The sequence below is a fragment of the Larus michahellis genome, chromosome 7, assembly GCF_964199755.1.
Source record: "Larus michahellis chromosome 7, bLarMic1.1, whole genome shotgun sequence".
Taxonomy (NCBI): domain Eukaryota; kingdom Metazoa; phylum Chordata; class Aves; order Charadriiformes; family Laridae; genus Larus; species Larus michahellis.
This window is the reverse complement of record NC_133902.1, coordinates 33,208,116-33,235,754: the sequence shown is the minus strand read 5'-3', so window position 1 is coordinate 33,235,754 and position 27,639 is coordinate 33,208,116. Positions and strand designations below refer to the sequence as shown.

The 27,639-nt window shown below is 37.3% G+C and overlaps 1 protein-coding gene across 5 annotated transcripts in view; it reads right to left on the bottom strand.

Annotated features, from left to right (window-relative positions):
* PDE11A (phosphodiesterase 11A) overlaps positions 1–27,639 on the bottom strand; it is a 142,604-nt gene that overhangs the window by 52,500 nt on the left and 62,465 nt on the right. For 3 of the 5 annotated variants that reach the window (XR_012588385.1, XM_074595209.1, XM_074595210.1), the window contains exons 5-10: positions 25,818–25,882; positions 20,178–20,313; positions 17,282–17,357; positions 15,751–15,818; positions 15,284–15,376; positions 11,764–11,814 (exon numbers count right to left, since the gene is read on the bottom strand). Coding sequence is in view for 4 of the 5 variants with exons in the window: in XM_074595209.1 (XP_074451310.1) it covers positions 11,764–11,814; positions 15,284–15,376; positions 15,751–15,818; positions 17,282–17,357; positions 20,178–20,313; positions 25,818–25,882 (489 nt within the window). In the remaining variant the exon portion in view is untranslated. Of the gene's footprint in view, positions 1–11,763; positions 11,815–15,283; positions 15,377–15,750; positions 15,819–17,281; positions 17,358–20,177; positions 20,314–25,817; positions 25,883–26,599; positions 26,697–27,639 lie in introns of all 5 variants that reach the window. The other 2 variants (XM_074595211.1, XM_074595212.1) reach the window with 1 other exon arrangement.

Genomic DNA, 27,639 nt, shown 5'->3' with positions numbered 1-27,639 from the left:
TTTAACAGTAGAGTTTATGAAGGCCATAAATGTAAGGTTTTTGCTGGTTTGGGGTGGGTTTTTTTGTGTGTGCCCATAACCTTGTTGTATGCCTGGGACAAAACACCAGCTGCTGCATGGCAGCGCAGAGAGCAGGGTTAGCTGAGTTACATTTAAGCACACCAAACAGGATGCCGTATGCGCAGGGGGATCACAAAGGCGCTGGAAAACACTGATATCTGACTTTCTCAGCTTTTCTGCGTGTGTTCAGAGCTGGGTGTAGCTTGTTGCAAGGCACAAGATGATGGAACGCTTCATAGAAATGGCCTCATAAAACATTCAGTTTCCTGTTTTTGCCTGGGGTATAATCCGCACGTTTTCCATACAGTTACAGCAAGAAAGAGAAGTGCGAGAGTCTATTTCTCGTGCATTTAAAGTGTTTACACTTAAAATTTGAAAGACTAAAAACACAGAACTACTGACACAATTTCTCCGTTAGAAAGTACATTTACTCTGCCTGGGATTTTGCCCAGACTAAACCAAGAGACTTTTGAGACTAAAACAATAGAGGAATCCCCCCGAGGCAAACAATGAAACAGTGTAATAAATAAACCGTAGAAGGTTGTAATCGCAAATATTTTTTATGTAATATATGCTAGATATAGCTTTGCTTGGATGATACAGGCCCATATAGCCCAAATAGGAATTGATTTAGAAAACAAGTGTGCATCCATGTAATTTTTCCCTTTAAACAGTCCCACAGCCTAAGTTAATACTGCACAGGAGCATGGTCACTGACACCCTCGTGTGTGGGAAGAGGTCTTTTCAGCACTGCCTCACTCCTACCAGCTGATGGAAGAATGCAAAAAAAGAAAAAAAAGAATTGCTAGATATGAGACTGTGGACGTAATATGGCTGAACCATGAGGATATTTCTCCTGAGTCCCTCGGTGACTCATGCAAGAGGGACACGGTGCCTGTGCTGCTAACAAATTCTACTATGTGCACACACGGAAACGTTACAATGGTGTGATACTGCAGCGGTATTACCTTTGTCAGGATTTTACAGCTTCACAGAAATGCTGCTAGGCGATCAGCCTTACAGTGGAGCAAGGATGGCACCCAGTGGCCAAACACATTCATCTCAGAAAAACGTTTCTCATTTATTTCCTGTTCTTCACTTTCTGGAGTTTTAATTACAAAAAGGTTCTAGCTCTAATATGAACTTGTTCGCAATGTCAAAACCCTTTAAAGAACACTGTCTTCTTCCCTTGGGGGACATTTATGTTTCCTTTTGTAAAATATTTTGTTAAAACAGAAGACCTATAGAAATATTGCCATTAATAATTAAAAATCAATACCAGTAAACATTTATGACAACAACTCTTTGCAGCCAGAACACTGCATAGAGGCAGAAATAAACAAAGAAAAGTATTTTTTCCTTTTGCAGGGTATGTGCTAGGGAAAACAAAAGATTTTTTTCCTGGTTTTAAAATCAGTACAATTGCTAATGAACTTGTTTCATTTTAAAATTAACATTGATAATATTAAAACCAATTAGAAAATTTCTATCCAAATAAAGTTTTGTGAAAAACAACCTCATTTTTGAACCAGAAAATTCCCAGTTGTAACTGTCAACCTGCTAAGGCTACAAGACAGAATCCAAGCACAGGAAAATAATTTTACATATGAAATATTATGCCATTTTTTGGGATATCTTTGAAGACTTTTTTCTTCCATGAGTCAAAACAAACAGTAAAATGGTCTTACTGGGCCAGTCTGGGAATGCAGATCTCAGAACAGTAAGCTATCAGTAGCTCCAGGGATGTCTATCAACTGTGTGGGGAATAATTTGCTCCTTGTTGATGGCAAAATAACCATGATAAACCCACAGTGCAGAACTCCTAAAGTACCATCATTCACTGAAGTAATGCTCCAATTTTTTTTTTTTTTTAATTATTCTAGTCCAACTTAAGTGTATAGGTCTGCATTGGATAGATGTTTCTTCCTGTTTGAAAATGTTTCCAAATATAAATTCCCAAGTCTACCACTGACTGAAGCGTACTACTTCATCATCTGACAAGTGTTGATTTTTTTATTTTTTTTTTTAAATCATTCATCAGTTATTCCTCAGGCTGGCATGACATTTCAAATGTATTCTACATCTTATCACTTTTTGCATAGTTGTTGGCTAAATGATGGAGCAATGTTGAACTGTATTTATTCCTCAATGCCTTCTTTCCAGCTGACAAGAGATTCTTGTGGAGTATGATGACTGATCAGATCGAAGGACAGACAACAGGTCCACTGCATAATAAATCATTTCACCTTCACTTGTGAGCAATACTATCTATGTCCCCAACAATTGCTATTTCTAATTTGTTTTTCTAAGCATTCTCACGTCCTGGACCAGTTGTGGTTTTGGATACAAAACATGCAAGAAATACAAAATTTCCCATGCAAATAACAAAATGCAGTATCTGAGTGCAGCAAAGTAGCACACTTTTTTTAGTATGGGTAAATTAATAACCATAAGTGTTTTATTACTCCTCTGCTGAAAATTTCTGTTGTTGAAGTACCACTGTACTAGTGTGCATAATTACTAAGAAACTGAAAACCAGCCACTATTAAAAGCAATAAGTCAATAATATTTAAACTACTTACAATGCCTTTTAGTACTGTGAAAGAATATTAGAGTATAGCAGAAATTCTTAGCATTATTATCTAAATCAATTGAAATCTATTTCAGTTTTACAGAAGGCGGCTTTTTTTAAAAAGTAGTACAAAGACTGGTTTTGACCATGCACGTAATTTTAGTTTTCTATTATTTTTGGTGATTGAAGTTTATTGCTTGTTAAGCTCTAGTCTAGTTATGAAGCAGCTGACCTTAGTAGTAGTCATTTACTATTTAATATTTCGAGCTACTGTGTGTCTTTACTCTGCAATCAGAATATCAGTGTTGATTTTTCACATTTTTTTAATCCTAACCCTTAAACTCCCTTCTAAATTTACAGTGTAAATGTATTCAGAGATTATTCTGTACAGCTTAAACACTTTAGAATAAATATTTTGCCTTTGTATATTAAAAAAATTCCACAGGAAGTTCCTTATTGACATCTGCATTACACCCTTGCCCTGATGTAATCCACAGACTAGAATGTATTCCTTGCTGAAAGAAGCCTACCTCTGTTAAAAACTCATGTAATGACCTGTGCTAAACTCATAAATGAACTGAAAAAATTGTTTGGGCATGGATATATGATTAAATTGTGGGCTTTATCTAGCTTCCAGGCCACAGGTTTCTTTTTTTTTTTTTTGCCTTAACTGTCTCAAATCATATATGCTTTTCCTCAAGAGAAAGATTTTTTTTAGAAACAGGATTTACTTATCTCCTACACTACAAAATAAACTGGTTTTGTGCAGGTTTATCATACAAATGCAACACAATCTTTCGCAGTGAGAAAGCAGAAATGTTGAAGTCTTTCACAGAGATGTTTTAACATTTCTGTCCCCTCTTTGCAGATGGGAAACTAAACCATGAAGAAGTGCCTTGCCCTGCTCAGATGAGACAACAACACGAGGGCAAGGAATCAGCCCAGTTAGACTACAAATATTCAGAGGTGGCCAGACGGGGTGGATGTACGCCTCACGACCGCTATAACCTCCCTTTACCCCTCTATAGCCAACAAAGAGGGCCAGCCCTTTCAGGGAGCAGCTCAGTACCAGAGCCTCATCGGGTTTAATTACTCCTTGTAAACCCTCTTCTCCACAACGACCTGGAAAATTCATGTGTCATCTGCCCAAGAGGGAAGAGAACATTTTACTCTGGGAGCTTCGTTTTTTCACCTGGAAATAATAGATGTGGTCATTTTAGAAATACAAGAGGAATCCTTTCAGTGACCTTTTGCAACAATTCAATCTCATCTTGATCAGCTCATCTTTACTACAAAGCTAGTAAATTCAAAATGTTGAAATTTCAATAAAACTGAATGTTTAAATTTTTGAAAGTGAATTCAGAATTCCCCTTAGGTTTTTCTATTAACTATCCCTAGAATTAGGGTAGACACCGTAGCGTGACACTCATCTAGTAGGACAGCTACAAAAGTAATTCGTAAACAGGTGCCTCATGCCTCTGACACACTGAAGTTATCCCACTTTATTTCTGATAAAACGCCTCATGGAAGAAATTAAAGCAAAACAATGCATTTTTTTTCCCCACAAACTGCCAATACTGTTCTTTTGTATGCCTTATTCTTACAAAACCTATCACACTGGAACAGGTTTCATGATGGTAATAGTATCTGTACAAGAAGGACTGTTCTATCAGGAGAAGCGCACCTGAGAATCACAGGTCCCAGCACTGAGACAAGGAGCTGACGAACAGCTTTGCAGGGCAATCCAGAAATGCTTCCAGGGGCAGGTGGTTGAGAAAGGAAAAGAAACAGCTTGTACTAAAACAAACAGTTCAGCAAACTTGGGAGTTTTCATCAAACCCTGGCATCTGCAATTTCTGAGATTTATGACAGTAATGATCAAGTCAAAGCACATTTCTCTGCATTTTAAACATAGAAGGCACGGTCTCTTTTCTGGGTGATAAAAAGTGATGCAAAGAATGGAGTTGCCTATTTTTTTTCCAAGCAGCAGTGTTGGAAGGCACTGATTAATAACGGAAGAATAATTGTATTGTGTCAGACTAAAGGTCCCTCTATGCCCTGTACCTTAGCTTTGAGAGTGTCCAAGGACAGGGAAGACTATTTGAACTGAGAAAACACACTTCCTTGGTGCACTCCTCTCAGCTTGGGAGAGCTGCACTTTGGAGATTTCCTGAGCCAGAGGTGACTCTCTTTGTAAAACAGTCCTCGTTTGCCTCGTCCTTCCATTAATTCATCATTTTTAACTCTAACATCTACAGTGATAGGGCACATAGTTTAGCTACATGTTTGCTGAAGAGAGATCTTTAGTCAGATTAAAATCCATAGCCTGATAATTTCATTTGATGCCCCTAAACTTAAACACTGTATGAGAAAAGACCATGAACAATCTTTCCCTACTCCTCTTCTCCATGCCATTCCCTCTCTTCACTGAATTTTTTTTTTAAATTTAGTTTTATACATCTTTGAACCACAGAGCACTAGCCTGATGTCAACAGCTGACGGCCTCACATTTCAGAAACTAGTATAAAACCCGCAGGATTTTATTTTTAATCATTATTTATTATTTTTAATAATTTTCAGTGTATGCAACGTGTTCCTGATTTCTTGTTTCCATGACAACTGAAGACACAGGCACATGTAAAAGTGTATGAAATAATGTAATACAATAAAGACCTCAGTTTCGTGAATTATGAAACTCTTAACATTGTGCTTTAGGTCTTGTCTTACGTGGGCAGCGCATGTAGAAAAGCAGAGAAAATAAACTGAGTTTTACATCTTGTGAACACGTGCATTTCTCACAACGGAAAAAGGGAACACAGCTCATTATTAACACTTAAGCCCTGTTTACCCTCAAGGTTTCTCCTTATTTTTTTTCCCCATTGTCACTACTCTCAGCAGAACTTGAGCAGCTGAAACAGCACTGGGGAAAAGCCCAGTGCCAGCACAGACCCTCCCTCCTGTGACAGCCAAAAGAGGAGTCCGTGAGTCTGTATGACTAGTCTTGGGGGACAATCTGAAAAATACTTAAGCATGTGAATAGCTTCATGCAGTTACATAGAATTGTAGGTCTGTAAAGAACTGTATGTGTTTCACCATATGCGTGGCTGGGACACCATGGCTTGCAATACTGACTTTGCAGTGTGATCACATGCCTTCGGTCCTTGGCGAACTTATGTTACCAGAGTGAAATGGCAGTGTCGTTAAAGCATAAAAACCTCATTTGCTAGCCACACATATTTAAATGGCAGTATTTCATAAGTGGTCCAAAACACAAAGGCCAGCTTGCCTTTCTGAAATTTAATTACTGAGGAAGACTATAATATAATTATTATAAACCACTACAAATGATTTAATTTCCAGAACACATAAATAACTAAAATAGCTCTAAACTGAAAGACGGCATCACAGCAGAAAATAACATAGCCTAGGAATGCTTTCCCAATCCTTACAGACATTGGAGATAAAATTAATACATAAAATTCAATTTTTCATTGTGCTGCCCACTATTATGCATTTAAGGGTGAGTATAAAATTGTAACAGCACAAGATACGAGTAACAAAATCATTTTATATCATACATGTAATACACTCCAAGCACCAAATTCACTTAAATCCACCATCTTTCATGATTCAACTATTTACATGCTCATATACGGTAGCAGTCCTAAAAGTTGTTTCCTTTTTTGGTTCAACTCTTTCCATCATTGTTTAGTTAAATGCTTGTGTTTTCAAGAGACACATAAAAGCCTCAGGGTGTGGAGGCCGATCTTAACTAGCCATACCTCAGGCTACGGAACTGGGAAATACAGGAATTGTTATTCATGCTACATTTTGAATCGAAGATTCTGTAAAGCAGGTGATACATTATTTTCTGTTGTGTAGCTCTCCTGTGTGCTGTTTGACCTAAAAAAGGGAATCTCTCACAGGGCTATAAATAATGCATCATAGTCATTAAATATTGATCTGGCTTATACCATTCACAGCTGCACAATTAGGTTAGCTTTTTAAAAATAGCTTCTTGTATATTACCCATAATAGGACAGTGTTTACATATTCTCTTTGGAAACTATGTTAGTTAAATTTAAAGGTGATGTGTGTTTATGGGACTGCTTGCTAAGTCACAGGACTTGTTCGTTACTGTCTCAGAAGTCAGTAACTCTTGCTATAAATATCCTGTCCTGGACACAATATGCATCTTTACTCATGCATCTTGGCTTTCTATATTTGTCTAAAAGCCAACTATTTTCAGTCTTGGAGAGCCTGCATTTCAATGAGAAGAAACCTGGCACTACAGGACAATGCTTTAGGATAGCATCAATTCTAAATTAATCGGACTTCACTAGTCTTACATTTTTATATTCCAATAATACAAATGCTTATGGATAAACACTAGCACTAGAAGATAATGGAAATAATGGAATTGTCTTTTAAGTCTAAAATAAAAGAGAGAACTGAGTTGCCACAGTCTTTAAAATCATACCTATTTCTAACTTACATAATATAATGAATACTCATATGGGTATAATCCATTGGTGCATTACTTTAGCTTATCCTGCCAAAATTCAATTTGAATTGAGTGTCATTACATAGATGCAAGTGAGAAGCATTGGAGAAAAACAGGCTCAAGATTTCAGACAAACATTCTCAGGTATGCGAGAAATGTTTGCACTCAAGGTGGATTTTTTTTGTTTTACTTGCAAACAGCCATGATAAGTAAGGTTTAATTTTTCTCCCTATAGCTAGAGCAACGGTATCAGAAATCTACCTATCACAGTAACGCAGCACTTATCAGAAAAACTAAAAAATATTATGCAGTTTATATTAATTTAGCAGCATATCAGATTTAAATATTTCTTTTTGGAAGGCATCATAATTTAAATCTAAAAAAAAAAATCAAAGCTGAAAAATACTGAGTGGCAAATAAATGTAAAATACTCTGGCAACAGACAGTCTATGGACAATACTTACTATAAATCGTATGTTTTCATTGCCCTTCATTTAATCCTATAAATAATTCACAAAAACCATATCCTCTTTCTTAGAACATGGAAGCACAGAGCATATCACATATACAGGAATAACGGTAGATGCGCCACAATTAATTCTGATTCAATTGCCTGTTATTGAAACTCTATCAATTAAGCTTTGATGCATTTTTCCCCATTTTAAAAACCTACCCATTTCCAGGAAAAAGGACCCATTTTACACCACATGCCAACTCAAGTTTTTACTTAATGTACATTTTAAACTGGCATAAAAAGAGGACTGGATCTTGAATTTTAACTTTTTTCAGAGATCTTGTTCTATCAGAAATCACAATACAAAAGACTGACTGCCACAAACAAATAGATGGAAGACGACAGAGGGAACATTACTAAGCAATTTTACAAATGCCAAACAAAGCCAAAGACGGCAACATCCTGCTGAAATGGCAAACCTCTCATCACCTTCCCCAGGGCCAGATTATCACCTACAGAGACTGGGGGATTTGCTCAGGCTCCGAATCCAGATCTCTGCAGTTCCACTTGTGCCTACCTGGAGGGCTCAGCCCCCTCTCGTCACTAAAACAAGCTCACTGGGTTAAGGGTGTGAAGTTCCCATTCCCGATTTCCCTGGGCACAGGCAGCAGACGGAGCGGGTGGCTCCATCCAAGTCAGCAGAGCTGCACCTGCCTACACTGTGCCAGCCTCACGCTGGTCCTCCTGAGAAACACGTGCCTGCTAGCGTAAGTGCTAATGAATTCCAAAAGCTTTAATGCAAATAATGGAAAGGACTGGTGACGTGAATTTTTACAGTAATGATTCATATAATTGGATTCTATTGAGGGGGAAAAAAAAAAATCCATTCATTAATAGAGCAATTTCTAATTATATAAGCATTTTAAAACTTGACTTCCAGATTTTTATTAGTGAAAACTGTATTATAGTAACACCAGGAGTGGAATCCCTTCAAAAACGTGCAAAAAAACCCATTCAATGTGAATTTATATTGCTCTTTGTTTTTAGACAACTGTAGAAATCAGATATGGAATAGGCCAATTGCATGACACTGTCCATTATCATACGCTCATGCTTCACGGTTCCATACTGTGAACTTCCCTCTGCATTTTTCAGCTCCACAACCAATGGTGCTCTGCCCTTTTTCCCATCCCAGCATCTGGAGAAAGGTATTTCATTTCTTAAGGGTTACTTACTAAGATAGTCTTTTGTTGTTCTTTCATTAATTCTTAGACAGGATTAGTAGCAACAGAAATAAGTGTTATTTATTTTATAGAACCTGATCATAGTGATTATGTTTAATTCTTAAAAGGTACCAGTTATATTTGTGAATTTGTATATTTGTGAATTCATCCAGTAACAGTAGGAAATTCTTGACAAAATTTGAAGTAAAACAATCAACTTTAATTAGTCTTGCTATGCTTTCTGTAATGCAAAAAAATTAACTCACTGGTAAAAGCCAGAGGAAAAATAAACTTCAAGTACACTTGCAATTTTTCACTTTGCATCAGAATATTCTTGAGATCTTAGGCAAATAAAAATTAATGGAAAAGCATTTTATTAAGACTATGAAGAAATGACAAAGAGAGAAATAAACAACTTGAACTAGGAGAAAGAATATGTAATTTTTTCCAAGCTGCTGGGGTCCAGTTACAGTATGTTTGGGGTAATATGTTGAAAAGTTGTCAACTCAAATGTATTGTCACTTCAAAGTCATTAATTACCGTTAGGTCCCATGTCAGTCAAGGGCCAGCAGTGAACTACTGGCATTACTCTCATTTAGATGTTTCTGTCCTGTGTTTGTTCCTGTTCTGACTGAACCAGAACATCAGCTAAATCATAACAGACATTTCCTCTGACATCTGCCAATAAATCACTGAAGGGAGAGGGGACAGTTTTAGCCCCAAACACCCCCAGAGGGAGGAATTGTTTATTAGCCACTCAAGTCTAGAAAATGACCCTAATATAACAAAGGGCTTATACAAAATATAACAATGTAATGAGCAGAGAAAAGAGCAGTGATTTCAGGGTAGGATGCCCCAGGAGACCCCAGTAGGGAGACAGGCTGCCAGAGCTCTGCAAGAGGGGAGATGGGAGCAATTTCATCCCACGGATGGATGGCCCTCTCTGGGAGTGAGCTCTCTGTCGACAGCCCACAAGGCACACTGGTCCTCTGCGTTTTTTGTTGTTTTGTTTGCAACCAGTGGTGTAAAGCATTAACAAAGACTACCTGGCATTCATTTTGTCAGGAATTGAAAGTGAGACAACTGGATGTAGGAAAGGGAAATTTTTTCTGAGAAAGTCTCTCAGGCTTAGTTTAAGCATAGCTTGGCTATATCGCTCATTTTCTCATTTATATTCTTTATAAAAATGTATCTATCAGGGTTATTAATGAATAAATGCTTTTCATTTCCCTTTACCTTATCATTAACCATTAAATGGATAGTTACATGCCTTCAAGGTAAATGGATAATGACAAGACATTCCTCACTTGGAGACTGGCAAATCTATTAATGAAGACACCTGGGAAAACAAGTAGAATAGCTCCTCATCAGACCACTACCTAAGTCCAAAGAGTAACATAGCAGGCTTTTATTTCAACTACACAGACCATGACAGAGAATTGTCTTTCAATGTCTGAGAGCAACCAAGAAGTATGGCCCTCCAGTATGTAGAAAGATATTGCTTGAAGCTAAATTACAGGTGCTTATTTCTAAGGTAAACTAAAATACAAAACCAACCAACCAAAAAGAAATATTTATGGTCCTTTATTCCCCTTTCTTTCCCTTCTCTTTCACACAGCATTCAGCGTTCTTATTGCCAAACGTAAGATGCATCTTATTAAGGACACAAAAGTATTTTCTGCTGACTGCAGCGTTGGAATGATCTTCAAGCATGTTTGATTCCAGCAGTAATTCAGTAATCTAATCTTCAGTTTGCAAAAGGGTGGGTAACTGCACCAATAACTACAATGGAGGGAGAACATGACACCCTTATCACCAGGTATCAATACAGAGTTCTAAGGCACAGACATCATTTGAGCAATAATCTACAAACTAATTAACTAACTAGCAATTGCTGCCCTTCCTCAGCACAGGTAACCCCTCAATATCAGCTCTGCTAAGTCATCTACAGTTTCCCCCTTCCACCACAACCATCCCCATGGTGCAGAGACCAGGTCACAGCCAGCCAGACAAGAGTCAAAACAACCATCAAACAGCTATTTTTCAGCCAAACAGGTGCCTGGGAGCCACAGCAGGGAATGTCAGCAGTGCGGGGTCACAGCAGTCCAGATCTCCTTCCCAGACCTCACCACAGTCTCCGATGCACTTTGCATACCAGAGACCAGCACTGATACCCACCACAAAAGCCTCCCTAGTGGCTTTGAGGAGCCCCCTACAACACTGACTCCTCACAGCCAAGCAAAGTGCCACCAAGCTTCCCTAGTGTTTCCTCAAGCAGAAAAGGACAAACAAAGCCTATCACAAAAGCAGCTCTGGAGTGCTGGCAGTGATGAAAGAGTAAGGGCACCGTTCCCCCTACTCTCTACCCCTTGGCAAGGCAGGATTCAGTGAGGACACATAATTATTGGTCCCTAGCAACGCTATGTTCAGCACACATCACTTTACAGTTCTGCTCAGGGTGCTTACAGAAGTTAAGAGAGGTTTTCTCACCACCTTCACGTCTAGCCTTCTGAGCCTATGCACAATCTTGATAGTAAATGCTCTGCTTTTTTGCTAAACACAGGACAGCTTCCACACTATAAGCATGTAAAGTCTCAAGTTCCTCTCGTTTTCTCTAGTCTCTTCCTCACCTCCCACTGTGGTATGACTTCCCTGTGGTGGTTCTTGCTGAGGAGGCCACCAAACCCACCACGCAGATGTGCAGTTCTAGCAGCTGGTGCTGGGACACTGGTATTTCGCTGCTGTGCACGCATCACTGCAGCTCTTTATCCTTTCAAAGATTTTTTTCCACCTTCCCTTTTAAACAGCCTAACATGTAACAATACATCCTTTTTAAATCACTGTTAATTATATCTTCTGCTTTTGATCTAAAACTTTTCTCTCAGATAATCTACATCCATTTTAATTTACTGTTATATTTTCAGAAACAACCAAAAACTTAAATCCTTACCTTAAATTTATCAACTTCTGCCTTCGAACATGTTGCATGATAAGATAACACCTGCCCCAGAATAAAAGATAAAAAGCCATTTTTGTAGACTTGACAAGTAGAAATAATAGGGCTCTGTACTGCAGTTTAATCAATGATGTTTAAAACAAATTTAATTAATATTTATGCATGGTAATTCAGTTCTGAATGTCAGCATATAATAACTAATTGCAGGTTATCAGGTATACATTTGGCATTTACGTTGCAGGGAATTTTATAGGGAATCATCGACAGTAAGTAATTTAATATTATAAGTATTCCTATATTGTTCTTCTAGAGTTCTACAATTAAAGAGACAGAATTTAACATAAAAATAACAGCAGATTTATAGACTTTAAATAATGCCTTTTGCTATACTGTAAAGCTTTAATGCCTTTGCTAGTGGCACATCACCGCATGCAAACTAGCACCTCTATGCTATGCCTGGCATGCTTTTCAACGACATTCTGCAGATGAAAGCATCAAATATAATGCACAAAGTACCGTGCACCTCCTCTTATTACCTCTAAGTATGCATACATTTACATAGAATACATTATATCCTTATGTGATGATACTGACACTGAACAAGCACTCCAGAAGGTGCAAGAGCCATCCTGTGTACTGGACCCACCAAGGTCTGGCTGTGCGTGGGATGAGGCGCTGGTCCATGAGGGACCTCACAGACTCAGAGCACTCCTAGCCAGGACAGGTCCTCCCCACCACCCAGCAACACTCGATCTGCTTATATGCTAAAGCTTTGATACATATTTCTCATTTTGAAATTGTTTTCATCTATGAATGACTCTGTTGCTCAGACAAATACCTAAACTATCTCAAATGCCCTTGGCTTGCAATACATTGTGGCAATAAGTCCCCAGATGTCTTTTTACTCATATCATTTTTAGAGGTGTCATCTTTTACAGTAACAGGAAATCATTCCTGAACTATAAAAGAATAAATAACAAACAGCAATTTACTTGCTCTGTCCCCCGTTTTACTTTCTATAACTATACATCATGTCGTTCCTCAGATAGTATCTATTTTTCTGTCCAACCATATCATAGCGTCTCTCAGAAATCTGTAAGATTAGTAAAAGAACATCTTCTGCTATGACAGATTACACTTAATACCAAAATTCTCATCAAGCTTCTCCTTTATCTGCATTCATTACATCCCTCTAGATTTTTACAATCATCCTTAATATTGATTATTCTAATCTTTTAATCATTTGCAAATTTTGCATCCTTAAAACATAAAATAGTATTTAGCGTAGTTTTGAACCATACGGCATCCTACTGTCAACCTTTGCCCATTGTTTATTTACATTTTGGTCTTCTGTTTATTAGTCAATCTTATGAGAATTTTATATGAAAAACAGTATCTGTATATTGGGATAAGAATCTTATTACAGTATATATCAAATTGATTTATTTTACCTCTGATATCAATGTAATTTTCAAATGCCACTCATTGCCATCCTAGCTAAATACATAAATACTAATAAAGTATTCTATTACTGAAAAATGGATTCGCAGTCCTTCAGCATGTACTATTCTTTTGTTCTGTACTTTTCTGCTGTATCTTCAATCACTTTACATAAATATTATCATGAGTTGTAGCTCATTTATAGAAAGAATTACTCCTCACTGAAGCATAGTAGTCATTTATCAAAACTACAATCTATATTCAAGCTATATGGCTATCAGTCTTTTTTAGATCAAAGAAAGAAGCTGTTATTTAAACCAAGAAATTTAAATTTCCCTGATTTCAGTAGTAAATAACAAACTTCTATGTTAACTTTCATCCCTATGTATCTGAGTGTGATATCTAGCACTGCTTGATTTTCTTGCCAGGAGGAGAATTCATTCTAAGGTGTAATATTGCACAAATATCTGGGGCATATGAGGGCTTACAGTAATTCATGACTATGGTAAGTAAAGAATAAGGAATCTTGCAGGAAGCCTGAAAAGGAAAGTTTTTAACTTTTCCTCCAAAGTGAATACATATACAGGAATAAGAAAAAAAACGTACAACAACCCACTTACGTTTACAACGTTTTCTAACACGAACAGTCCTACTGACTTCAAAAAGCCATAATATGCCTATATGCTTTACAGGATAGATCCCCAATACATATCCCCCATACATACCTCCAACCTTGAAGCAAAAGAAAAAATAAATTATGCCATAGAATCATTTGGGTTGGAAAGGACCCTTAAGATCATCAAGTCATCTTCATCGCAATCCAGTTTGGTTTGACTTTTGTTGTAATAGGGAGAAATTCTTATCTCAATGAGGCCAACGCTATTTTTGTGGTTCTTACTGTAATGGTGGGTACTGTGTAAACTCAAAGAAGTTACACAGTTAAAGGGCGCACACATCAGGGACAACTAGATCATTTCCTTATCACATGTGAAATTTAAAACAATACTGAAATCTTAGTGACATTACACTTTTATCAGAGAAAGATTAAGATTTTAAGATTAATCAGTCTTGCATAATGCTTTCTAAAAGATCTTAAATTTAATTCAAACCATTCTTAGTTATTGTTTTAGTAGGAATAATGTAAATTTCTAAAGCTATCCTCAAAACTCCAAACATTGTTCTCACCAAGACTATTTTTAATATGATTAGGTTTAAAATCTCCAGAATATAATAAAGAATAGTGCTTTATTGTTGAATCATCTTATATAAGTTTAAATAATCATATTTTTTTTAAAGTGTTCTGCATTTCAGAGTTTGTTTTACAGGAGATGGTAGATTTCATTCTTCATGAATGGGGGGGAGGAGGGCAGCAGGCAGAAAAAGGAATTCCTACAAAGGCAATAGGCAAAAAAAGAACAGCTTTCCATCCATTTAGCAACTCTATATGTATTTTATGGGAAGATGTGATGTGTTGGAATGCCAGGACCTTGCATTATGTATTGGCCTTTACACACAGCAGAGCTCTTACTGAGCAGCCAGACGTCCTGCTTTGACTTTATTCTAGCAAGACATCTATCTGATAAGGGTTCAGCAGATGTTGCTTTTGATACTAAAAATCCTATGATGATGATGATCACTTTTTTCAAATTTTTTCCTGTTCACATGGGAAAAAAAAACACTAGAAAAACAACAACAAGCTATCTAAAATATCAAATTCTAAGGAATTTTCAGTTACTGATGGACAAGAAAATATACGAAACACCTACATTAATTTCTACCCTTACACCTGCGAGAAACTAGATTCTCCATCATCACTGTCCTCCCTTCTAATGTAAAAAACATAGGCATTAAATGGGATACAGAGGTTCAAAATTACTTAAGCTGTGCATGAGCTCCACAGCTAAGCATACCCTGTGAAAGTTTCCCTTCAACATTACCTTAATCAGACAACATGCTAAGGTTCAGAGAGACAGATACAGAAAATTATGCTAACTGCAATAAATTCAGAAGCAGTAGGTTCCTTTACGTGTGACACTTATGAGCAAGAAAAAGTTTCATTAAGGCGTACACATACGTCAAGAGCCACAGACTGTTTTGCCCAGGATTTCTTCACTTGGTCATACATAATTGTGTTGTTGATGCCCAGGCCACAAAAAATAACGAAAGCCTAAAATTAAAAAGAGAAAAAAAGAAAAGAAAGTCAATATAATTCAATTAAACTACAAACACAAAGATGAATGCTGGCTTAACCACGACAAGGAATTGCATGGAAATATTAGGAATAACCATGCTTAGACACGTTATCTTGAGAATGCAAGTAAGTCACTGGCCTCTACAAGATGAGAAAGATCAGATGCAAGAAATTTGTTTTAATTAAGATGCAACCTTATCAAGTGAGGAGTTCTGACAACTAATGCGAAACCACAAATACAGACAACATATTCTTTCCCCCTGCCTCAAGTAGGCTGAAGCAGCATTACCCAGAAATACCAAATCCTGCTGAAAAAGTATGTTATTGCTACAAAATTGAATGCCTCTTACTTCAAACAGTCGCTGGTCGGCATCGTCAAAGGGTTTCCCATCAAGCCTGTTCAACACTTGAGCTACCCCTTTAGAAAGAGTTAATATGAATTATAATCTTCATTCATTAATTCACAATGCAGAACATTTTATTCATTGGTAACATTTAAAATATAACTTTGAAACTGAAAGCAAAACTGCAAATATTTATTCTGAAAAACTATAAACATGTGAAAGTCTGATTGTTTTGATACCAGGATTCCGTTTATTACTTTCAACTGTTATTCTTTACTCTACAAGTATAATATTGAAAATTTAAAAGTTACCTGCAATGCTTTTCACAAAAGGTCAAAGATATCTTTAGGAAAGAACTTGAGCACTTTGCTAACAGTAATCATGTAAGTTGTCCTAGCAATTTGGAGTTACTAATGTAATTTGCTCAACCAGTACCTTCATTCCTAAAATCTTAGTTGGTTTAGCATCACCTGGGTATATAAGTCCTTTTTTTCTCATGACCGGTCCACAAATTTATTGAACCAGTGAAAAGAATCTAATTTCCTTAAACCACTTTAAAAAGTGTTCAAAGCTCTTGTCTCTAGCTGAACTAATATTGAGTTCTACTGCAACAAACCATTTCTATTTCTTTTAGCTATAATTTTAGAGAAATGATGTAAGAGCTATCAACAGTTAAGGGTTCAGTTTCTTTCTACTTCCTTAAGGTAATAACGGCACTTCACAACAAACAATGAGCCATATATTTCAAAAGACTCATTTCCCACATCATTTCTGCTGAATAAGCTCAAAGATCCTGATCCTGCATGGCACCAAGTGCCTTCAGCAATGCACTACTGATCTCAGCTCTCACTAACAGCCACAACACACAGGGATGTAAGTCTTGCCCTGCCAGTTTAAATTGCCAGCCTTTGACTTGAATTCTTCTGTGGAAAGTTCCAGAGGAATCTGACACTGTTATTTACAAACAGCACCCCTTTTTGTGCCAAAAGCAGGTAATAATGCAGGGCCAACTGCAGGTGTATCATAGCTGAGAAACATCCTACCAAACAAGCAATAAAACCCTGTCACGTCCTGATCCAGCACACGTCACTGCTACAGACAGCTCTGACAGCTGCCACAGCCTCGCCGGTAAAGCCTTCCCTGACTGTGTTGTCTATCATTAAAGAGAAAAATGACCACTTTGCTGGACTGCAGAAACAGTTGCTTGAGTTGTGTACACAAAAGGGAGACCCAAGAAAAGTATCAAAGCGTATCAAACATCTTTCACTAATATTGTTAGAATTTCTGCTGTCATCTCGTTAGTCTTCAAGTTTCAATATAATATATAATTTAACAATGACACAATGGGAAAGCTGAAAAAGTCCATACAGTATCCAAGTCAAAACATCCCTTCTTGGATACTTAGCATGCATCCTAGGTACCGTAACTTCTTAACAATATTCAGCTAGGAAAAAGAAGAAAAAGGAAGATAGAATTAAAAAGACAGAATTACATTTACATTAGCACAAAAACGATGCACCTATGAGGAAGGCCTTACCAATTATTTGGTGGTTGCTATTCCATATAGGAACACACAGAACAGACCTTATGTGAAAGCCAGAAATCTGGTCAGCCTAAAACACAGAAATGAGAGCTTCCATTAGCAGTAGGTACCACTTACAGCCTTTTACACATTCTAGTAATAGAAATGTCAAGGTGTAATTTACACTTATAGATGCCATTCCATATGGATCAGCTCTCACTCAGAAAAAATTTCTGCTGAAACCTCATTCACAGTAAGACTAAAAGTCACACGGATTATTCTAAAAGTTGCCAAAGAAAATACAAACATCACCAGCTTTGCCACAGAAAACTTACTACTTGACTTTGATTTGGAATTAACGTCAAATTGCAACTGAGGCAATGTCCAGACAATTCCTGGATTACTGACACTGTTGGATTAGTAGAGACAACCTTCAATGAATAAGCATGTCTTAGAAATACTCTTCCCAACTGTCAAACTGAGAGTGGATTTAGCAAAACAAAAAATATGCATTTTCAGAAGAAAGGGAAGAATAAGTAGGGAATAGTGCAGAAGCACAAGCTAGGAAGAAATGGAAGGATGAGGTCAAAACCAAGATTTGAGATTTTCTTTGTAGGTTTAATTGGTCCTGTAGTTCTGAAGATAAACTTCTGCCTCATTGTTTTCTATCTTATATAGTATAGAACCTTGCAATTTATTATAAGTGTCACTGATTCTCTCTTTTCTATGGCTAATAAGCTTTATTCTTTAGGGTCATTGCTGCAAAATGCAAAGAAAATAAAAATATTTTTCCAAAAGAGATTAGAGAGTGGAATGAGCCCACTCACAGGCGATCAAGAGATGTTCTCTTATGAAAACTGCCAGTGCTACAGGCAATCTGTAAAAGGTGAAAAGTAAAAGACCAGCAATAATTCATATACTGGAGGCAGGATGGGGTCACAGTGATCTCCTAGTTGGCAAAAGATATAACTCAGGTTTTACTAGAGTACTGCATAGTTGTACATACGCAGAACTCATCACTGAAATCAGCCTGGAGCACCACCCGAAATCCATGCGAGTGGGAGAAAAATTGCCTCAGATGTTTATTGTAATATGAACTCAATGAAAATATTTTGGGATTAAATTCTCAGTGAATGAGCTGAAAATTGAGCATCAACATTGGAAAAGGACAATTAGTGTTCTGGGAGAAAAAAAGAGAGTGTTTTTAATAGAAGCAGAGAACAGAATATCTGTTCACAACTACAAATGTACGTTTGATTCTATCCAAGTCATAAGGGGTAATACGTTCTTCTTGCTACACTTGACAGTCTGTAGAAATAATCGATTGTAATACTGAATTTAGAATTAAATTTTCATAGGAACCCACCAACAGAACATAATTGCTGCCCTTCATATTAAGTATTTCCTTTTTCTCTGTAGAAATTGGGCAGTGCCTCTAACTTGGAAAGGACTAACAGTGAAACAAATAAGAGATAGCTGAATTATTCAGGACATGATATATTAAAAGTAAAATTGCAAACATCAAGGACTGGCATGCTTTATTTTAGCATATCTCTTTGGCAAGAAATAGACCCCGGGCATTAACTGTACTTTTTGAAATACTGAAAAAATTAGCTTCAACACGGTTTTCTTGTACACTTTTACAGCAGATTCCATTTATTTGTCTTGTTTTGACAAATTCTGCTGGTTTAAGAGATAATCCCTTTAATGACACATGGAATAAAACCGGAACCAAGCAAACTCAACATGAAACACTTCCAAGCAACTTCTTGTAGTAACATAGTTTGGCTATCTTGCTGACCAAGGCTGTCCACTGATTAATGTGCTGCCCAATTGCTGGCCAAGTTCCCTGTAGTAATACTGTTTCACTGGATAGAATTCAGTGAAGATTTTGTCCTTCCATATGCCTCTAACATTTATTTAGGTGATAAGTATACGTATATATTTTTATCTGTAACTACACCTTCGTAACTGTGGCTGGAACGAACACCTTAGGATACACAAACAACTTTTATTAGGAGTGATATTTATCTTGGAGAAATAACTAATCCAGTGTGTATATTTTATTTGTGTAATTTAAAAGGTTTAAATTAAGGGGGGGTTATTTGTGTAAATTAAAAGGTTTAATTAAAATTCACGTTTATAATTTAAAATTTATTTCAGGACATCAATACTTGAAAACCATAAAAAAAACACAAAACCTTAAAGGATAAGAATCTAATTTCAAATGCATAGGTCCCATTTCATACCTTAAGAATCTGGATGATATTATCATTATAGTATAAGACACTAAATCGGGACTGGAGTACAGGTGTCAAGCATTTTAAGCAGCAAGTGAATTCAAGTAAAAGAAACAACATATAATTCAGGAAGAACTTCTATTAAGAGTGATACGTATCTTGGAGAAATAACTAATCCAGTGTGTATATTTTATTTGTGTAAATTAAAAGGTTAGTTGTCTAAGTTAGATCACAAACAACATTTGTCTCTCTAGATACCGGTCCTGTTTATGCTCTGTGTGTGTACAGTTCCAGTCACCCTAACGGCTAGCAACAATGATGCTGCTAACACTGAACACCAACAGCAGAATCTTCAGCAATAAAAATCAGTTTCCATAAATATCAAAGCACGTGATAGAGGAAGGTATCACTTATAAATAGAAGAAAAAAAAAAGAACCATGAACAGACTTAAGTAACTGCCTACGGTCATACACTAATTCAGTGACCTGTGTTTACTGTATAAAGTCATGTCAACACCAGCAGATCAGGAGGAGGACATACTGGATAGTGAAAAGAATTAAAAATAAATATTCACGTGTTACAGCCACTTGTATATAACGATAAAATTGTGTTATATCTAGTTGCAATGCCAAAAATGTGATGTATATTTAGATTTCTAAAATTCTCTTACTTCAGCATCAAAGCGAGGATCCTGATAGGCGTCACTGATGTTCACTGGGAGACCTGTGGAAGCTACAAGTTCAGCAATGCTATTATTTATTAGCCAGTCGGAGTAAGATGATGATTTCTCCACGCTGTCTTTGAAACTATCAAAAGGCATAACAAGGGAAGAAAAGAACACAGTCAACTTTGCTTGGAAGTCCAGCATGTCTTACAGGCATATTCATAGGAACAGCAGAACTACTCACAATTATTCATGGTTACTAAGCATTTTCTGTGCTACAATAATTTGGTATTTATTCAAATGGTACATCAAAAACTCTCTCTTTTACACAATTCTCTCTATTGAAAATAGCATTGGTCTTCCAGGTAAAGTAAATACAGCATTTAATAATGAAATGCATTTACATATGAGTCAAGAGTGGGATTATATTCCAAGTTTCTGTGGGATACAGGTCTGCTCAAAAGCAACAAGTTCTAAATAATACTTTTTGTAGAGCTACCTGAAATTATATAATTTTAAGATTTTAATTTGTCAAATTAGTATAATAATTTGAGGTAATTTTAATCCATACTTCCAATAATTTTCCTGTCAAGGGAAATGCCATTTTTAAAAATTTTGGTCTGAAATGCCAGACCTGAGTAGCTGAAGAAGGGATCATGAAGTAAGTCTTAAAATCAATTATGTAAGTGTGTTGCAGCAGGTGGATCCAAATAGACATACAATACATGACTCTTTCCTTTTTTTTTCCCTCTGTCTAAGCTTCTGCCCCAACTCCTGAGGGGTTAGAGAGCTGTCAGCAAGTGAACATAAGACACTAGAATTATGGGCTCAATGCACCACACTCCACCACGGCTTCTCCAGAAAACTCAATATCTATACAGACCTTAAAGTCCTCACCTTACACCTCACTTAATCAGCAAGAAAGTTCTCATTGACTTATTGCAGACAGGTTTTTGACATTGGCAAGGCGCAGCTATTCATGTATGAATAAACAAATGCTTGTTTTCTTAGTTCTGAGAAGAAAATTGATCAATTTGTAACACCTGAGAAACACTACTTAGAAAAAAGTCACTCTGAGCAGCCATGGAAAAGACTACATTAGCTTGAAGCTTTAAAGCAATGCACATGAATGAAAGAAGGATGCACAGTAAAATGCTTGGAAGACCTAATCAAAGTGAAAGGATTGATTTTTGTTGGCTTTATTGATTTTCTGGAGACTAATTCAAGTCAGTCACTCGTTTCAAAGAAAAACTCAATGTTCTTAAAAGGCTATAAGTAAAGATAATAATAATGATTTACACAAATAAACCTAAGTGTATCAATTTTCATTTGGGTAAGAATTTTGAGAGACTATAATAAGTGTTATGCGTATACTCTGACAGGAACCTTTACAGAAATATAATGTTTTTTGAGCTAAGTAAAATATTCACATTTATAATTTGAAATTTATTTCAGGGCATCAATATTTGAGAACCATAAAAAAATACCTTAAAGGATAAGAATCTAATTTCAAATGCATAGCTTCCAGTTCATACCTTAAAAATCTGGACGATATTATCATTATAATATAAGACACTTTAAATCGGGACTGGATTATGGGTGCCATGCATTTTAAGCAGCAAATGAATTCAACTAAACAAGATATAATTCAGGAAGAAGTTTTAAAAGTATGTTCTACTATGTTGTCTCCATTCCTAGCAAGTGCTTTACAACTACACTCTGGAAAAGAGGCACTCGACTTCCACTAGGAGGAAATATCAATGATTAATTCTGATGCAAATCACAGCCAGCTGGCTCGCTCTCCATCCTCATCAGCTCAGAGCACTAAGAAACTACTCTAAAAATCACAAGCAACAATTTTCTCCAGACTGTGGAAAGCTGTGAGTAAGTCCTGCTGGACTGATGCAGGCAGCTGCTAGCTGCCATCTCCCTGTCTTGCCCACACACTAGCAGGAGCACTGCATGCCAGGCAGGAGAGTAAACCCAGCTCAAGAGCACCGAGCAGTGCTGCAGGCTCCCCTTACGCAGCTGCTTGCCTTGCTATCTTCCCCAAAGCCCCCCAGACAGGGATGCCAGAAAGTACAGTAGGGAAGCGGTACAGCCAAAATCATGGGTACCTTCAATCCTCTTTAAACGGTTACATGAATCCTTCCAGCCCTTGCTAGGACTGGAAGGGCAAAAAGATTCCTTAAGAAGCATAAAAATACTGCAGGGAATGAGGTGATCATAGAATCATAGAACGGTTCGGGCTGGAAGGGACCTTAAAGGTCATCTAGTCATAACCCCCCTGCCCTGGGCAGGGACACGTCCCACTAGACCAGGTTGCTCAAAGCCCCATCCAGCCTGGCCTTGAACATCTCCAGGGATGGGGCAGCCACAACGTCCCTGGGCAACCTGTTCCACCACACTCACAGTAAAGAATTTCTTTCTAATATCCAACGTAAATCTCCCCTCCTTCAGTTTGAAACTGTTACCCCTTGTCCTATCGTTACACTTCCTGACCAAGGGTCCCTCCCCATCCTTCCTGTAGCCCCCTTCAGGTACTGGAAGGCTGCTATAAGGTCTCCCCAGAGCCTTCTCTTCTCCAGGCTGAACAGCCCCAACTCTCTCAGCCTGTCCTCACAGCAGAGGTGCTCCAGCCCTCTGATCATCTTTGTGGCCCTCCACTGAACCCGTTCCAACAGGTCCACGTCCTTGTGCTGAGGACTCCAGACTTGGACACAGTACACCAGGTCGGGTCTCACCAGAGCAGAGCAGAGGGGCGGAATTGCCTCCCTCAAACTGCTGACCCTACTTCTTTTGATGCAGCCCAGGATGCGGTTGGCTTTCTGGGCTGCAAGTGCGCATTGCCAGCTCATGTTGAGCTTCTCGTCCACCAGCACCCCCAGAGGTGATACCAGAGGGCACACCATTCCAGGGACAGCAGTGGAGCAACAGCGGCAGCAGGGATTTCAGCACTTTCTGTGTACCAGCCCAACTGGGAGGGAACAAAGCTGTTTTCTCCCACACAACCTGCACTCTGGCTCAGGCAGCTGACCTTTCCACTACCACTGGTCCTCGGGTCAGAGAGCTGTAATCTCAGCTACATCATCTGCCAAGGTGACTTCTTCTGTGCAGGAAAGATACAGCCCACAGCACCTTCCCTCGGGCTCACATTCATCCAGAATACTACATCAGAACTGAACCCTTGAGGCTTCTAGGATTTATATAATTCTTCAAAGAGAGGGAAAATTTAGGCGACTTGGCAAACTCGTACAAGAACAAAATGACTGGCAAAAAAAAAGAGCATCAGTGTGCCATTATGGATAATAAACAAAATTGATCATGGTGTGTGCTGGAAAACTGCAAACTGAACAGATAAACGCAATGGTGGTATTGCAAGGTATTTCTTTACAACCAAAGCAAAGAAAAAAGATATAAGTATTCACTATAATATTTAGGGACTAAACAGGTGAACTGCTATTTGCCAGATGTAAGAAGGGCAAAAGAAAAGCCAGTTTTTTCTAAACTGTGTGAGAAAGTAGGTTAGGACATGAAAAGTTATATTGTCCTTGGAGTTTCTCTCTCCTTCAGATAAAACTGATAACTGGAATTGTTCTCAGCCTATAATCTCTTTGGACTTCCACTAAAATTTCAAAGAAATAATATTTATCTTCACTGGTGTAATGATGAAGAAACTCATCTTGCCTCCCCCCCTCCCCCATGAAACGTCTCATGACTTCACATCAGTTACAGCTGCAGAATGTAGAATGAAAAGGGCAAAACTCACTAGAAAAATTCTCAAATGTCAAGGGCTCCCGGCATTGTTCTGTATCCTAAATAACCTTTATTTTCCCACTATAGTGCCAATAACTCAAGCTGTGCCTGTGCTAGATCCAAAAGTGACATCATATCTGCCAGTCTAACCTTGGTCTCTCTAAAACCAACTTCACTCTCCACTAGATGAAAAATGAAAGAAAAAGCAATAAATCTTTATATTAAGATGCACAGAAATGTATCTTTATAAATCTTACAAAGACTAGCTACCAGGTTGCATGTGTTTATTCATGTCTTAGGATAAAGTTAAAATAATCTTGACTTGACTACATGCAGAGCAGGCTACTACAAATTGCTTTTTGGTAACATGCTAATATAACTATGGTAACAAGAAATGAGCCAGCTTGGTTATCTTGACACCACTCTACATTGTTTTGACTAATCTGGCAGCAGATCAAGTTTGAGAAAAACAGGAATAACAACCACATCCCTTGATTCATACTCCTGTCCCTGAACAAAAGGAATGTATTTTCACCCATTTAATTGACCTAGGAAAGACCAACTGCTACTCTGAAGCTCTTTGTCAAAAACAGTAACTTGTAATTGCCAGATGAATCAGCAGTTTATTTATTCATATTTAAACCGTCCTATTTTTTATCCCTTGTTTTCCTTTTACATTTGTCTTGCCATTCCTATCTCTCTACTAGCGGACAGGGCAAGGAAGAGATGTAGCTTCTATCCGTCTTTCTGTGTGGCCCTGGACTCTGCTGTCCAGCTTGCACATCTTAAAAATAACAATGCCCATTTTTGTAATGTTGTGAGATCAATCCATAAAAGCATTAAGAATTATGACCCATCATAGTCTGGAGTACAACATGCACGCTCACCTTAATGAAGTGGTAGCTTCTTACCACACTGGAGGTGAAGAAATATAGCAAGGAAGAAGGCAAATTACCCAAAAATGTTTTTAAAAGCTGCTTAAAGGGGTTAAATATGGCAAAGCACAAAGCAATCTTCAAGTTTGCTAAGCTATAAATAGCAAGTTGGTGAGGTTTAGCGTTATGGCAGCCATTTGATACGGAAAATTCTAATTCAGAATCAGTGTGAATTGATTTGCATAAAATGTGTATGATAATCACTGAGTTTGGGCCCTGAAAGATGGGAGAAATCTTCTCACGATAGCCCTGACTCTTCATCCACTCGTTTGGTATGTAGGACATTTTATGTGAACTTTTACCAGTTGTATTATCTTGCAGGGATCACTACAGTAGCCCCACATGGACAAAAAGCTCTTTCTATTACTACTTACAATTAGCCCTTTATCAATGTCTAAATACAGACTCTACTAAGCAAAACATACTTCCATTTTGACTGGTCTCCCAAACAAGATTGAGTCACGGGAACACTATTTCTAGGAAATACATGTTCTCTGAGGTTTTAGGCTTTCCAACTTGACGACAAGAGCAGAAATGAAATTTTACTGGAAACCTTTCAGCACAACTGTAAGGAGGCATTTTGGAAGAGATCAACAAACAATCTAAAATAATTTTGTAATTTTTACTTCAGTATTAACTACACAAAACAACATTTGTGCATTCTCCACAAGTTCACCAATAAAAAGTCACCAGTTATCTCCTGGTTTCTTCTCTGAGACACTGATACAATGTTAGTGCATATATATACACATATATTTAAAAATATAGGCACATATATTTATTCAAGTCTCCATTTGAAGCAAGCAGGAGTCTTGTGTGAGTGAAAACTGTAGGCTCACACTCTTCAAAATCAAAGTTCCCAAAGGTCCATGAGAAAATAAAAGTATGATCAAGCAAATTTAAAACTATGTGAAAAATAAAGTAATCCATTACCACAGAAGACATGAGCACTAACCTGTTGTCAGTGTCAGCACTGCATTTTGGAGATAACAACTCAAAGGATTTTGTAAATTTCACCACCTGCCACAAAAAAAAAGTAACTTAAAATTGTTATTAAGATGAATAAATATGTAAAAAAAAGAATAGTAATGTAGGATTCCCATACTTAGAACATATTTTTATCCAATGGTCTTAGAATAAAAATTCAATTTGTATTCCCACAGCGAAGAATTCATGTTTAAAACACACACTGTGCACAGTTAAGTAACAAACAATATCTTTAGATTCCTTTATGAAACTATTTTCTGCACCAGTATATGCCTCCCTTCAAAAGGCTTTGGAACGTGAATTATGGAGCTTTACCCAAACTTCAGGTTTTTTTTAATACAGGAATATAAACAGGAAGACCCATTTGCGCTACTAAACCCGACAAATTTTCCTTGAACATATGTGCCAACAGCACATAAGTGAAACATTTTAAGAGTGGCTACTGTGACGGAGAACACAGGTAATGTTTTTGGATGCTAGTATGCGTCCCCATCTTCCACTTCAGTTGTATATTATAGCTTTTCACACAGTGTACAAATTACAATATTTTAGAGATGGCTTAACATTGAGTTACTTTATGGAGATCTATTTTGACATACAGGTTAACCCCCCGAAACAGGGGGAAATCAGGAAAATAACTGTTTTGCCACTTGTAAAAATAACCAAGTGTGTGTCAAGATGCTATTCTCCCACTCAAAATTAACTTAAGGTTTATGACTGTTTAGAAAAAGTTTAGGCTTAATTGAATACCTTGGTTGTCCACATCTCAGAATTTGGTCTAGAGGAACGAGAATTCATTCCCTGTGTTTGCGAAAAAACCCTTCATGCTCAAAGGGAGAAATAGTACCTAGAGCAGAAAAATTAAGTGAACAATGCCACCCATAGCCTGCTACTAACACAATGTACTGTTCTGTGAAAAATAAAAATCATATTATAATTGCAAACATAGTGTCATTTCATAAGAATATAGTAGAATCGTATCTTGTAATTATAAAATCAGTGGGGGGGATCTAGAAGAGAAAATGAACTAGAAATATTAAAATTCTATAACAGAATATACATAAATGAAATACAAACCTCAATCTTGCTTTTATGAATGCTAGTGTAATTTAGTGCATGCTACACTGAAAGTACTTAATTTCTATTAGTTTAAATGAAATGAGAATCATATCTTTCCTCCAGGAAAGAAAATAATGGGGTTTTTTTCTCCCATACACACAAACTTATAATTCTGTCTCTGATAATCATTTAGACTTGTCACAGCCCTGCAACAAATAATCAATTACAGAGTCAGTGAATCCAAAGATACTTGGATACTTTGATAGAAGAAAGAATGATATTACAAGCAACATTTTTATTCTTCAACTACTTCTAAATTAGTAGAAAGGGGGACAGTTTGTGTTGAATAGCCTGAAAACACTGAGGAGAGCTACCAGTATAAAGGCAGTCACTTATTTTACTACCAATAACAATAGTCATTAAAACGTTAAACATTTCTGAAGAGGCTCTCACACCCTACGAATAGCGGTACTAAAAAGTCCCAGTGAAAGCCCCTGTCAAAACTGTGCATGAAATCCAACCTTTGACAAATACGTTCACATAGCTTATGTCCATCTGTTTAGCTCAACAATGACATAATTATACGTCAGTGGAGTGGACAGAGCCATGGTAAAAAACATACTTCAGTAATGCTGAAAGTCATATTTTCCACTTCACCTGCTCAATGCAAAAGCTTCTTCCTATCACAAGAACATGTACATGACCATCTAGACGTTTGTATGCAAAGGTAT